Source organism: Gekko japonicus, unplaced genomic scaffold (genome assembly GCF_001447785.1).
Source record: "Gekko japonicus isolate JY-2015 unplaced genomic scaffold, Gekko_japonicus_V1.1 scaffold742, whole genome shotgun sequence".
In the NCBI taxonomy this organism is placed as follows: Eukaryota; Metazoa; Chordata; class Lepidosauria; order Squamata; family Gekkonidae; genus Gekko; species Gekko japonicus.
Genome location: NW_015175992.1, coordinates 655,412 through 670,337, shown reverse-complemented (window position 1 = coordinate 670,337; position 14,926 = coordinate 655,412). Strand labels below are relative to the sequence as shown.

Sequence of the window (14,926 nt, the reverse complement as noted above, 5' to 3'; positions counted from 1 at the left end):
CCAATAAACAATGCATTAGGATTGTAGAAGTCTGTAACCAACAGAAAACTAGAAGACAGAACTGAAGCATAATTATTAACATGGCACATTAAGGTGTGCAAAAATTATATAACAGGATCCTACTTACAGTAAGCTATACACAGCAATATAGCCCACAGTCCCTAATCATTTAACCAAGTGCATTTGTGAACCTTTTTACACAGTGCAATCCTATAACCTAGGCAGAAAATCCCTCTTGAATAATTCTGTTTTGCATAGTTTATGGAAAGTCAGGAGAGTGGGAGCCTTCCTGACCTCCTCAGGCTGGCCATTCCATAAAGTGGGAGCCACAACGGAGAAAGCACGTGTACAGACAGTTGTTGATTTTGCCCGTTTGCAGGTTGGCACCCATAGAAGGCCCTGGTGACAATAGCAAAACTGTTGTGGTGGAATATAGGGGGAGAGGCGGTCCCACAGAGAAGAGGATCCATGGTCACGAAGGGCTTTGTATGTGGTAGGCAAATACCTTAAATTGAACCTGGTAACAAATGGGCAGCCAATGGAGCATCTGAAGAATGGGAGTAATATGCATGGTCCAGCTAACAGCTAACTCCCAATAATAGTTGAGCTGTGGCATTCTGCACCAACTGGAGTTTCTGAATTAGTAACTGTATTTTCTTTCATTTTCTAGTACTCTATGCTATTCCATCTGGTCTACAGAATTTCCCCAATATTTGTGTTTTTTATATATAAAACTAATCTGATACCTAGTCTGGAACAAAACTCTTGGAGACTCACTGGCTACTGTAGTCATGATTCTACCTTAGAAAGTGATGAAAGGAAATGGGAGAAAAGCAAGCCTCGTTTCTCCCACACATGCTCTATTTTATATTCTAATAGGAACACATAGACTGACTAGGAACAGCTTGTCCAGCACTGTAACTGGTCCAACAGTACAATCAGTCCAGAAGTCAGATTGGTCTAATATGGATATAAAGTCTATAATTAATAAGAGTCTCCTAGTGGCAGCAGCAATACCAGGCAAGTACCTGGGTTCAAAGGGTAAGGAGCTTTTTCAGACTGAACTCCGAAGATTGGAGGCACAGAGCTGGGAACCCAAGATGGGGGGAGGTGTGGTGCACAGCCAACGTTAGGTGGAAGACTTGTAACCTAGGCAATTTTGAATGGTCAGCCTGACCTTGATCAACTAGAGGGCAACATGAATTGAAGGCATACACAAACACACACCCCTCCATTTTCTGTTTGTACAGTGAAGGCACCATGCACATCCAAGGTCATATTTGATTACTTCGCTCAAGTATTGCATTGTAGTGTAAAGCAAGTTATTAATAGATCTTTTTACCCAGGTGGCATCTAACCTCATTGAGTGGCAATAGGTTAGTGTCCACTGTCTCTGCTCCCTACTTCCAGAAACTCCACACCTTTACAAGTAACAGCTTATACGTGTACAGTCTGTTCACATGTAGGCTCTCTCACTAGAGAGTCACCTCTGTTTCTGGCAGAGTTCCCAATGACATAATCCTGCTTCATTTCAATGCATTCACTGTCTCCAAATATGAACCATATTAATAACTTAATGATAGAAAATTCCCTACTGATCAGTGCACAAATGTTAATAATGGAAAAAATGGGAAATTGCTCCATGATATATTCAAGATTTCACTGCAAATGAAACGTAAAGAAAACCCTTCCATTTTTCCGTTACCTTGGTGTGATTTCATGCCAAATCCAAGTCTCTGGAAAATTTGTTCTTACATGAGGATTACCGAAATCAGCAGATACTGATGGGGGCTCCAGATAGTTCTCAGAGTCTTCATATGCAAAACCATAATCCCCATTAACATACGCATTATCATCTAGGAAAACAAGACTATTGCCAGCAATTTTGTAATATTTTCATAACCAAATAAAATAATTTGTACAACCAAAATAAGTCATAAAGTGAAAAGTACTGCAAAAATACTGCAAAATAGATACACTGATTCATAAATCATGTCACCTTCTTTCTTTACAATCGGCAGTTCATGAATCATGAACAGCATATTAGACAATATGTCACTACTCACAGAGGAACATGGTGTCATGGTGCTGTGGAAGGCTGGCATCGGTCAATACCCAGAGGTTACACTTCTGAATATAACATATAAAAAAATATTTCAATTAAAATATACACTGTACAAATATATTAAAATATATAACGTATGTATACATTTTATCCTAACAATATTTTATTATCTGATGTTCTAATAGCAAAGTTGGCCACAATTCTGGATACTTAAATCTGCGGACTGGAGCTGTGAACAGGCAAGACAGATCTTCCTACAAACCTGAAAAGGGCCCCAAGTTCGGAGAAAAAATGTGAAAACTAAAAAAATTACATTGGGTGGTTTAAAAAAATTACATATGATAAAAGAAGTGCCTGTACCTTTAAGCAACAGATTCCCTCACTGGCTGTAGCTAGGCAACTACAGTATTCGTCTTCAGTTTTTGTGAATAAAAAGGCAGGGGGAGGGAGCTGGGCCCTTTCTAGGCCTATTTTGGCCTTTGAGCAAGAATTGGAGCCAGGCCTGACTAGGGTTGCCAGCTCTAGTTTTGGAAATTCCTGGACGTTTTGTGGTAAAGTCTGAGGAGTGCAGGGTTTGGGGAGGGGAGAGGCCGCAGCACAGTAGAATGCCACAGAGTCCACCATCCAAAGCTGCCATTTTCTCCAGGGGGACAGATGTATGGAGTTTGACCCATGGCACTTACCGTGAGGGGCCCTTCTACTCTGAGGAAAGGAGGACATCTTGGGTGATTCCCACCATCCTATCAGGGAGAGGCAGGAACAATTTTTTCTTCCTGTGTGGCTTGGGAACACCCAAGGTGACTCCCAGCAGCAGTACTGGATAACATCATCCAAACAAAAATGGAAAAACTACAAATATAGGTAAGCACAGAAACAAGGAAGGAACATGAACAGTCACGAACTCCTATGAAGAAAAAACTATATACAGGTAAAAAAGGGCCTTCGGAAGAGAGAAGATGTAGGTACTCATTCAGAAATACAACCAAAGAGTAGAATCGAGAGAGAGAGAGAGAGCGGACTCTGGGTGGGGAAAGATGTCCTCCTTTCCTCAGAGTAGAAGGACCCCTCACAGTAAGTGCCAAGGGTCATTCTCCCTATGAGGCGGAGGACATCTTGGGTACTTTCAAAGCAGTACCCTACGCCCTGGGTGGGAGATCGCTCTCCTCTTCTACGATGTGTTGTAATACTCTTCTTCTGAAGGAGGCATCAGCTGAATTGTAGTGCCTGTCGAAGGTAGTTTGTAGTGTCTGACGAAGGTAGATATTGAGGATCAGGTAGCGGCTCGACATACTTTTCAATTGAAGCATTCTTGGCCAACGCTGCATTAGTAGATGCGCTTCTAACCGAATGGGCAGTAATCCCCGCAGGGACTTCCAGATTGAGTGACTTGTAAACTTCAACAATACATGCTTTAATTGTAGAGCTAATAGCGTGCTTGGACATTCTGTTTCCCATGTTTGGCGGTGAGATGTTGATGAACATCGCTTCAGTTTTCTTGATATCTGCCGTGCGTAACACATAAGCTTTGAGGGACCTGCAAACATCCAGGGTGTGCCAGGTCCTCTCCCGTGGATGTTTAGGATCAGGACAGAATGATGGTAAGCAGGGGTTATTTGGGGCCGGAGCGCCTCTCCAACAGCCCAGGAGCAGACACAAATGGCAGTGGTGGCAAGCCCCACCCCCAGCTCCTCACTCCCGCATTCCTTCCTGCTGTGACACGATCTTTCCATTATATTCTATGGCCCTATAGAATACAATGGAAAGATTGCACTGCCGCTGCAGCGCGACTCCAAAGAGAAGGGGTTTAAAGTTTAAACCCCTTCTCTCTTCGCTTCCCCCCCCCAGCCCGCCTTGACAGGCGGGCTGGGGAAGGGGAGGGGAGGGGAGGCTTTTGAAGATGCCTCCCCCCTTTTGCTTTCCCTTCTGACATCACGTCCGGTGATGTCAGGGGGGTGGCATATGCTAATGAGCTATTATGGCTCTCTTTGGATCAGGTCAGGGTTAGGGGACTGTTCCCTCTCTGAATCAGAGTGTCTGTCTTTGGGGACCTGTTTTCTGGCAGCCTTGGTAGGCCAACTTTCCCCCAATGACTCTGTGGGGTAAACGCTGGGCGCTGGGTCTGGGGATGAAATTGAGCCCAGGTCTCCCATGTGGCAAAAATGGAAAAACTCCTCCCTCGTCACATGTCTCATGAACTGGTAGAAGTACTGAGGATTAGGGTTCCCAGTAAATGGGGGTACATTACCCAACTGCAATCCTGTGGAGACCTCAGTAGGTGTTCTGAATAGTAAAGAAGGCTCGCCTAAATCTTCCACTGGAAGATTGGCATCCACGGTCTGAGTCTCCATTGGTGCGCTTTGGGGATGCACAGGAGGGTTTCCCACCAAAACCGCAGCACCAAGATGGCCGCCGCCAGCGGTAGCTGAGCAGGGACAAGGTTCCCCAGCGAGGTCTTCCATGCAAGGACGCTTCTTGCCAGTCTTCTCCCCGCTCAACTCGGGGTCGTTGCCGGTAGCTGCGGCAAGCCTACAGGTCATGCCGGCTCCGGATGCGTCCCTGGGTGTCTGCACAATGGCGGTGTCACCCTTCGACTCGGAGAGGCAGCCATCTTCTCTTCTCGGCATAGCCGGCATCATTGGAGAAAGATATAAGATAGAAAGGGAGATCTACAGCTATTTTCAGAGGCCTTATGGCCGCCACCGAACTCCCTCTAGTGGACAGAAGTTAGAATGAAATGTAACAAATAGAATCAAATAGATTTAAAAGGAATAGTTAGAAGAGGAAGTTTAACGGTAGAAACTAGAAGTTAAGAAAAGAAATAGAGACAAAATCATTGTTTAAACACTTAAATCGAGACACTAACTACAACAACCTCTCCCTGTAGAGGCAGGAAAAGAACTGAAGAAGTGGGTGTTCTCAAGCCACACAGGAAGAGGAAGAAAAAATTGTTCCTGCCTCTCCCTGATAGGGTGGTGGGAATCACCCAAGATGTCCTCCGCATCAGAGGGAGAACAGTTGTAATTCTGGGGGATCGTCAGGTCCCACCTGGAGGTTGGCAACCCTTGACCTGGAATCAACCTCTGGGTGACTTGATACCACCTGACTTGCATAATGCAAGCAGGCCCGGCTTCTTGCTACTGTTCTACAGCAGCAGCCCTATGGTAGCCAGTGTGGCGTAGTGGTTAGAACTTCTGAGTAGGGTTTGCGAGACCCAGGTTCAGATCCCCATCTTGCTGTGGAAGCTGACTGGGTGATTTTGGAACAGTCACAAACTTTCAGCCTAACCTACCTCACAGGATTGTTGTGCAGGTAAAAAGGAGGAGAGGAAACTAATGTAAGCTGCTTTGGTTGCCACTGTGGAGAAAGACTGTAGTTTTCTTAGGTAGAGGCTATGGGGGGAGATAGGAGGCAATGAAGGCAGAGGAGCAGATAAAGTTAGGGTGACTGTTGATTGGGAAAGAGATAGGTTTGCCAACTCTAGGCTGGGAAATTCCTGGAAATTTGAGGGATGGTGGGTTTGGGGAGGTAGGGGAGACAGGTGTAATGTCATAGACTTCAGCCTCCAAAGCAGCCATTTCCTACAAGGCAACTAGTGTTGCCAACTACAAGGTAAGGGCTGGAGATCATCCAGAATTACAGCTGCACTCCAGATGACAGAGATCAGTTCCCCTGGAGAAAATGGCTGCTTTGGAGGGTGGAGCCTGTGGCATTATACCCTGCTGAAGAAGATATTGGATTTATACCCCACCCTTCACTTGGAGTCTCAGAGGAGCTTACAATCTCCTTCCCTTCCGCTCCCCACAACAGACACCCTGTGAGGTAGGTAGGACCGAGAGAGCTTTGAGCGAACTGCTCTTGAGAGAACAGCTCCGAGAGAACTACGACTGACCCAAGGTCACCCAGCTTGCTGCATGTGAAGGAATGGAGAATCAAACTGGGTTCTCCAGATTAAAGTCCGCCGCTCTTAACCACTACACCAAACTGGCTCTTCCTTCCCTCCCTAGACCTCACCTTCCCAAGGCTCCACCCCCAAATCTCCAATAATTTCCCAACCTGGAACTGGCAACCCTAAGGTTGAACTGATCTCTGTGGTAGGGAGATCCATTGTGATTACTGGAGAGCTGCCACCACTATTGCTGCTGTGGGGAGGGGAAGTAGGTGGGCAGCTGGGAGAGTGATGGGGGCAGAAAGCAAGAGTGATCGAGTGGGGCAGAAAAAGAAAGGAAGCGAGAGGCATAGAGGTGAGGGAGAGTAAGAGAACAGATGGCAGAAGGGAGAAACAGTGAGAGACAGAGAAGTAGGTGGAAAGTGGAGGAAGCAAAGTTGGGGGTAATGCGATAACTGCTCCCACAAGTTTCTTGTGGATTCCCACTTGTTTTAATATATTTTATATGTTATAAACAAAGGTGTTTTAACTTAGATGAAAAAAACAATACAAAAAATGGGACATGAGGAAAAAAGCCTTCAGTCGCTATAGTGACTGAGCAGTGTTCTGCTACATTGCATCTGCTAATGAATTTGGTTTTGAATTTACCTGCTGAATCAAGATTAAGACTTTTATATGAGGTGGAATCTCATTTCCCACTCTCTCTCTCACTTCTCTTCCTCTTTACCTTCCCCTGGCAGTACCTGCAGCCTCTGTCTACCCCCTCTGTCTACCCCCTCCTCTTAAGCCTTCCCTCCCCATGTGACCTACCTGCCTTTTTCTATTTCTCACCTTGGCAGCCTCAGCCCCCCCCCCATCTTTTCTGTTCCTCACCCCCATCTTCAGCTTTCCAATTTTTTGCTCCTCTCCCCTCCATTTTTACCATCCCTACTTCATGTATTTTACCCTTTTTTAATTTGCCTCTCTCCCTCCTCTCTGCTGACATTAACCCATGCTTGGAATCCTCTCCAATATTGGTTGGGGGTTGCCTAGCAACCTCCAAAATGACCGCTGAGATCTCAAAACATAGTCCATGACATCTTAGTGGCATTCTTTCTTAAATTTTAGACCTCATTAACTATGCAGTGTACTTTTTACATACATTTATTTATTGATTTGATTTGTATCCCGCCCTCCCTGCCGAGGCAGGCTCAGGGTGGCTTACATAAAATATATTAGAGAACTAAAACACAGGATTAAATAAAACCACAACAGTATAATTATAAAACACAGTATAAAGTGCTAGTGCTGTTCATGAATGATGGCGGGCATTAGCAGCGTCTAACATTAACATATTAATGATGATATTAATATTGGGGCCAGGGCCTCAATTTATTGGGACGGCTCCCTAGTCAAAGGCCTGGTGGAAGAGCTCCATCTTGCAGGCCCTGTGGAACTTTAAAAGATCTCGCAGGGAACCAACTGCCTGATCTGCCGAAGATGATAAAAGGCTGACTTTGCAGTAGCTGCTACCTGGGCCTCCATCGTTAAGGAGGCATCTAGAAGCACTCCCAGGCTGCTAACCTCTGGCGCTGGCACCAACGGTGCCCCATCAAAGGTCGGGAGTGGGATCCCTAACCTCGGGCTGCTCTGACTCAGGCACAGGACCTCCATCTTCGTCGGATTCAATTTCAGTCAACTCAGTCTAAGCCAACCAGCCATGGCTTTCAACACCAAGTTCAGATCTTCCAGACTAGAATCAGACTGGCCGTCCAACAGCAGATAGAGCTGGGTGTCATCCGCATATTGGTGACAACCCAGCCCATGACTCTGGGCAATCTGGGCAAGGGGGCGCATATAGATGCTAAATAATATCAGGGAAAGCACCGCTCCTTGGGACACTTCACAAACTAGCGGGTACCTTCAAGACAGCTGTTCCCCAATAGCCACCCTTAGTTCCCGACCCTGAAAGAACATGGAGAGCTATTGCAAGGCAGACCCCTGAGTCCCGGTGTCGGCGAGGCAGTGGGTCAGTCGTTGGTGGTCAACTGTGTCGAACGATGCTGATAGGTCTAACAACAGCAACACCGCCGAACCACCCCAGTCCAGATGCCTCCAGAGGCTGTCTGTGAGGGCGACCAGTACCGTCTCTGTCCCGTAGCCTGGTCAGAAGCCAGATTGGAAGGGATCTAGTGTGGAAGTTTCATCCAAAAAACCCTGCAACTGAATCGCCACCGCCCTCACAATTAATTTGGCCAAATAAGGCAAATTGGAAACCAGATGGTAATTAGCCAATTTGGCCAGGTCCAACAATAGGTTTTTTAAGAGAGGGCAGACCACTGCCTCCTTTAGTGCACCAGGAACAGTCCCTCAGAGAGGGAATTGTTGATAATCTCCCTTAGGGCACCTCGTAGCCCATCGCAGCCAGCTTTAATTAGCCACGACAGGCATGGATCAAAGCTGCAAGTGATCGGGCGAACAGTTGAGAGTAGTTTGTCGACCTCCTCTAGGCTGAACGGGCTGAAGTGATCCAAAACCTGACTAGAAGACGTGCTTGGAGCCTCGAGTTCACGTACTGTCTCAACTGTGGCAGGAAGGTCATGGCGGAGCGACAAGACTTTATCTACGAAATAGCTCGCAAAAGCCTCACAGTCAATCTCCAATTCCTTAACATTTGGTCTGCCCTGTGGCAGAGTAGTAATAGACCAAATAATTCTAAATAATTAGGCTGGGCGAGAGCTCTCAGACACAATCGTGGCCGCGTAATATTCTTTTTTGGTGGCTTTGACTGCCATTTCATAGGATCTCATAAACACCCTATAGGATGCTCTTGTAGCTTCATCCCGAGCATGCTGCCACTGTCTCTCTAGCCGTCTGAGCCCTCACTTCATCAGCCACAGCTCCTGTGTATACCGTATACCATGGAGTGAGCTTAGAGCGGGGGTGCAGAGGACATCATGGAACGATCAACGGCTGACAAGAGTCGGCTATGCCGGTCCTTGACAAGCTCATCTAACGAGCCGCCATGGGGCATCGGATCCCACAGAGCCATCTGGAGCTGCATATGGTCCATTTGGCTCCGTGGGCAAGCTAAAATACGCTCACTGACCGTACAGGGTCGAGGTGGAACATTCACGTGGGCCTTCAAGGGCATAGTGGTCTGACCATGGAACTGCCATAGCAGTAATTCGGTCCACTGTAACCCCCACCATGATTAATTCGAGCATGTGCCCGTTCGGTAAGTCCCAGCGCTGCCATGAATGACAGCAAGTCCATCGCCTGCATGGAAGCCGCGTTGTCGGCATGGACAATGAAATCACCCAAGACTATCAGTTTAGGGTGCTCCAGTGCCCAGCCTGATACAGCCTTCAGCAGGGGTAACAGGCTATTTGTTGGTGCGTTGGGCAGACGGTACACCAACCAAACAGCCAGACTCTCCCCAGCTTCCCATACAAAGTCAGCACACTCTATGCCTGTGAGCCTCGGTGGCGGGAGCACTCTGAAGGTGTAAGCCTCCCAAATGAACAGAGCCACTCCTCCCCCCCTCTCCTTAGTCCAGGATTGGTGAAGGACCGAGAACCCAGGAGGAGCAACTGGGAGAGAGCTATGGTTTCCCCATCTCATACCCAGGTCTCGGTCATGCATGCCAGGTCCATATCCTGCTCCAACAGGAAGTCATGAAGAACCATGGTTTTATTATTTATGGACCTGGCATTGCACAACACCAATGTCGGAGAGGGATCATTAATCCTAGCCCCACTACCTACTACCTTCAGGATGGGATGCAGGCTGGAAGGGGACCGAGCTCTTCTACATCTTCGTCCCTTCCATTTGTGCCTGAGCCCACCGCTATACTTTCCCCTCCCCAGTCCCACTGCTATACTTTCCCCTCCCCATTACATATTTTATGCAAACCTGGGATTTCTCTCAGGCTTAAAGAACATCCCCTCCCCATCTCTACATGGTCCCATTTTGCAGATTTTTTTTGAAGTGCATTCTGAGGCCATTGCTCCAAATTAAGATATAATGAGAGCTTAATACATTTTTATTTTCATTTGAACACCAAAACAATTTGAAGTGGGAGGACAGGGTGAAAATAACGTATAACTTTTAGAACTGTACCTGAAAGACACTGTAGGAACTTTGGGCTTCACTATCATATTGCGCTGTATTATACAGACTTAGTTCATGAGAAATCTAAAAGGAGAAAAATCCACTGTAAATACTTTTAAAATCTTAAAGTAATAATAGCTTATTAATAATTCAATATACAAAAAAATCCTGTAAAGTGAGAAAGCATGAAATACAAAAAAAAAATTCAAACTAGTGCAGTACTGGAGTAAAATTAATAGCACCTAATATAAAGAAATAAAAAAATCGACTAACTTAATTCCATTTAGTAAATGAGTTAACTATGAAAGAAGAAAAAATTCAGTAAAACAACCTCCTTATAACAAAGAAAAGGATATTCTCCCCAATACCTCTATGTGTTCCAATAATGCTTAAAACATTTCCAGATTCTTTTTAACACATTTATTATTTGATGCCTATCTAACTCTTATGTAATTCGTTATTTTATTTATAATACTTAGGTCCCATAATTTTATCTGCCATTTCCAGTATTTTTGCTACCATGAACATATGAAAGAAAGCTTCCTTATTCTTAGCTATCACCACTTTTTATTTAAACAAAAGAGGATTATAATTAAATAGCTAGTAATTTATAAAAAATAAGTATAAATTTAACTTTATATTTGCTTGAATGCTTATCACAATGAAACAACCTTGATTATACACATCTTGTTCTCTTAAAGAACTGCATAAAAGTATCCAATTTATATTCCAGTTTCTTATAATCTCTCTGTTGTAATGAAATTAATTTTATCTTCATAAATTTTTAACAATAATGTAGTTACCATAGTTTCAGCCTTCCATTGTCTTGCATACATTGTATGTGCTACTGTTAACAAATACAAAACTACTTCTTGATATATTTTTGGGATAGTTCCTATATAACCTAAGAGAAAGCCTTCCGGTTTTAATGGAATTCTTATCTCCCAAATTTCTTCAACATTTCTATAGATCATTTTCCCAAAACATTTTGACTTGTAGAAGACCTACCACATGTATATAAAGATAGATCCAGGTGGTCAGCCGTATTGGTCTGAAGCAGTAGAACAAATTTAGAGTCCAGTGGCGCCTTTAAGACCAACAAAGGTTTATTCAAGTTATGTGCTTTCGTGTGCATACACACTTTTTCAAATACATTGAAATGGTAGGTAAGGTTCAAACTTATAGACAGGGACTTAACAGCAAATTAACATGTAACATGATGATGTTTAAGATATGCAAAGTCAGACCTAAATTGCAAGCTAAGGTTCTAAGGTCGACAGCTGTAAAGCAATAAATATGTCAAAATAGCAGATAAATGTCTAAAGGTGTCTTTTCTAATTGTGGGAACCGAGAACGGAGAGTCTTGGTTTGCTTCCTACAGTTCTGTTATATCTGTTTCTTCCCTTTATTATTTTTCTTATCAATTCTGATTCAGAGTCTTCCGCCCCTAATTCTGATTCAGAGTCTTCTTCTGGACTACTGCTCGCTGTAGATTCCAGGCCTTCCAACTCATGTGTGCAGTTTCTTCTCGATATATTGTTCCTCTGCTGTATCATTTTCGTTCGCTGGTTTAAACAGCTTTTAAAACAGAGTCTATCTTTTTTCTTTTCTCTTTCTGGTTGAAGACAAGTCCTTCGGGTATTATCCATCTGTAGGGGGTGGAGTTTTTCTGCAAAAAGCCGGTTAAGTTTTTGTATTGGGTCCTCTTCTTTCTTATTTCGAATGGATTGTCCTTTAAGACACTAATTTCTTCGTCTTTGATTTTTAAAGTTGTCCCATTTGTGGCCTTGAGCACCACATCTCTTGTTGATCTTTTAGAGAATCTCGCCACTATCTCCACAGGCAGGTTCTTTTTCTTAATAAATTCTGGATATGTCTTATAGATCATATCCAGATTGCTTTGCAGTGTGTCCACCGTTAAACCTGTCATTTGGGCCAACGCTTCACTTAAAATTTCCTTCAGTCTCACCTTGCTGTTCAGAAACACCTTGAAATCTCAGAACAAACACTGATTTTTCCATTTGTAGTCTTAAAAGTTGGTCTTTATCAGAGGATCTTTGTTTTTCCATCACCTCCAGTCTTTGATTAATCACTTTTGTTTTGGTTTCAACCTTTTTCACTGATTTTGCAGTCTCCTCTGTTTTTAAGTTTGTCTCTTTAGGCTGTTTTTGGAGTGCATCAAAATTCTTGTTGAGGTTAGTCATCTGCTCCAACAGAGGGTGCAATGCAGTAGCCAACATGTTCGGAAAGTCAGTATTTACTTCTGGTTTGGCTGCCAGATGTGTTGATCTTGTAGTTCCAGGAGAGTGTCTCGGTCTCATCGCCATTTTATCTGCCCGCCCAGCCATTGTTTATATTTCAAGGAAAGTTTTTAAACGTCAGTAAAAGTTGCTTCAAAGGCTCGCTTTAATTGGATTTGTGCTTTGCTTGATTCAATCGACCGCTGCTGTTTCTCCTAGCCCCTTTGCTAAAAGAGTTCGCTTAAAGTTGTGGGGGAAGGTTTAAGCTAGCTCCCTCCCTCTCTGTTGGTGGCATTCGGGGCTTCAGATATGTGCTCTACCAAATACCCAGTCAAAAAGGAATTAGCACTCATGCTTCATTCCACGCCTGTTGTAAAGGTAGGGAGAGCTTTATTTCCACTGGATCTCTTGTTCGCCCACCCGATGTGTGCCTCTTGGAGCCATGATGGCGCCGTGGCGATAGGACCTATCGGGGCTCAGAGGTCCCTCAATTTCTTGGCCGCAGCCTCGAGAGAGGCAACCTCCAGTGCCCCAGGCTGGGAGTCCCCTACAAGGACTCCGGGGGGGGGTCCAGATCAACCGGGCCCCCTCCTGTCCACCGCATCATGGGCTACTCCTTTTGGAGCACCAAAGGACTGCACCCGCCATGGAAGTTGCCAAAACCGGAAGTCCTGAAGGAGTAGAGTTTTGGGTCACCTCTGGCACTTCAGCCACAATTGTAAAGATCTCAGGGAGAGGTACCTGTGGGACAGCAGCACCTTTTACAAGATGGGATTGGCCCTCCAGGGCAGCGATACTCACCCCTTGCATAGGCCTTGGGTGGTAGCTCTGTGCAAGCAGAAACAGTCCACGTTAGTGTTGTCAGGGAGCTGAAGGGTGCTGATACGGCAGCACCTGGCATGGCACGGCACCTTCTGCATCACCACTGTGCCTTTCAGACATACAGTGTGTGTAGGAGGTGGATCAAACGGATACTAGGCAGTGGGAAAGTAGGAAGGTCCACCACCCTGGTGTGGGCTATCTTGTGCCTGGAGAGTAATGACAATGTTGTTGCTGCAGTGTAGCACCCACAGCCACATCAGCACCAGTCTAGGCACTGGCCATTCCACCTCTGTAGCAGAGGTGCTACAGCTGCCTCTCCTTGCCCCTGCACTGTGGCCACATTTCACAATCCAGCGCTTCCCATGGTGGCTGGCACTGTTCATGCATTCCCCAGTGGCATTAACATGGCTGCACCAGCCGCAGTGGCCACAGATGCCCACTCCCAGCCTAACTCAACCTTGTTGGTGGCTGAGCATGCCAGTGTTGCCCTCATCACTGAGAGGAATAGCTCTGCAACAGGCCACTACTGTGCATTCTGGTCTCTGCCCTTGGACATACTGTGCACACAGAGGTCTTCCCCCTGAAGCAATGGAATGACAACTTGGGCTCCACTGAGACGTGTGTGGATGCACTCATGGCATGGGGTATGCCAAATGAACAGGCAGCAGTCAAGGGTCTACCTGGGGCTGTGACTATGATACAGGCTGTCATTCTGCCTGTCCCACCTTCATAGCCGCTGGGTGCTGAAATCTGGAATCTCTCACCGAGGTTGTCCTTGCCATCACAGTCATGGGTCACACTGTGGAGGGCCACCAATCCCTCTCCTTCCTGTTGTGTCACGATCTCTGCTTAGGTTTGCAGTGCCTGTGCCTTTAAGGGGGCTTGTCAGCAGGGGCCAGAGGTGTTCCGGTGGTGCAGTGGCCAGCCACACACCCCACACTCTACAGGTGCCTGGTGACTGGCTGCACCCCCTATCATCTGTAGCACTAGACCCTTGTGTCAGTTTTCCATGATTACGAGGGTTGGGCAGCCCACCATTCATTTTTATTATTCATAATAGATGGAGAAATTCATTCAATTAATACTTTATACATTTTAGAAAATAAGATGGATTATTTACCAAAGGTTCTTATTCAGTTTCACTCATTCAATAAACCAAAGACATCTAAAGTTCATGGCACTGCTCTTTCAGAATCTGAAAAGGATTATTCCTTTTCCTATTCCTATTATAATAGGTTCTTCTTGCATATTTGTAAATATAAACAAAGCACAGCACTCACCCTCAGCACAACAAAACTGCTTATTTAAAAAGGCCTCCTCAGAAATCCCTGTGACTATGGTAAGTGGGAGGAAACCCCTTGTTAACAATATGCTACTTACACAGCTTCAAAAAATATTTCCCTAAAACATTTCTATTACACTTACAGCATCCTCTGAGATCTCACTTCTTTTTCCAATCAGCTTTGTACTTTTGTCCACAACTAAAAGGCCGATGGTTGTTTCAAGTTCAGTTACATTGATTTTGAGTGTAATGTTTTCAGAAGGTTTAGCTCTATTTTTACTCCAATACATGTTAATCTGCAAGTAAAAACACTGTGTAAGTTTGCATTCCGCAGCAGGTGATTTGAAATGGCTGATTATTTTCAATCAAGTTGTTAGCCAGGAAACAAACAAGGAATACACATGTGTAGCCTTCACAGTTGACACATGATATAGGACCTTTAGGAACAAACTATAATGCAGGAGACTTGTTTTGGAACCAGGAACATAAATTAGCAACTGGATTTCATCTTGTGAATCAGTCTATACAATCTGCATGCA

The 14,926-nt window shown here is 45.0% G+C and overlaps 1 protein-coding gene across 1 annotated transcript in view; it reads right to left on the bottom strand.

Annotated features, from left to right (window-relative positions):
* CD109 (CD109 molecule) overlaps positions 1-14,926 on the bottom strand; it is a 170,389-nt gene that overhangs the window by 75,323 nt on the left and 80,140 nt on the right. Inside the window, exons 15-18 of the mRNA XM_015426374.1 lie at positions 14,531-14,683; positions 10,053-10,127; positions 2,067-2,130; positions 1,706-1,856 (exon numbers count right to left, since the gene is read on the bottom strand). Of these exons, the coding sequence (XP_015281860.1) occupies positions 1,706-1,856; positions 2,067-2,130; positions 10,053-10,127; positions 14,531-14,683 (443 nt within the window). The remainder of the gene's footprint in view (positions 1-1,705; positions 1,857-2,066; positions 2,131-10,052; positions 10,128-14,530; positions 14,684-14,926) is intronic.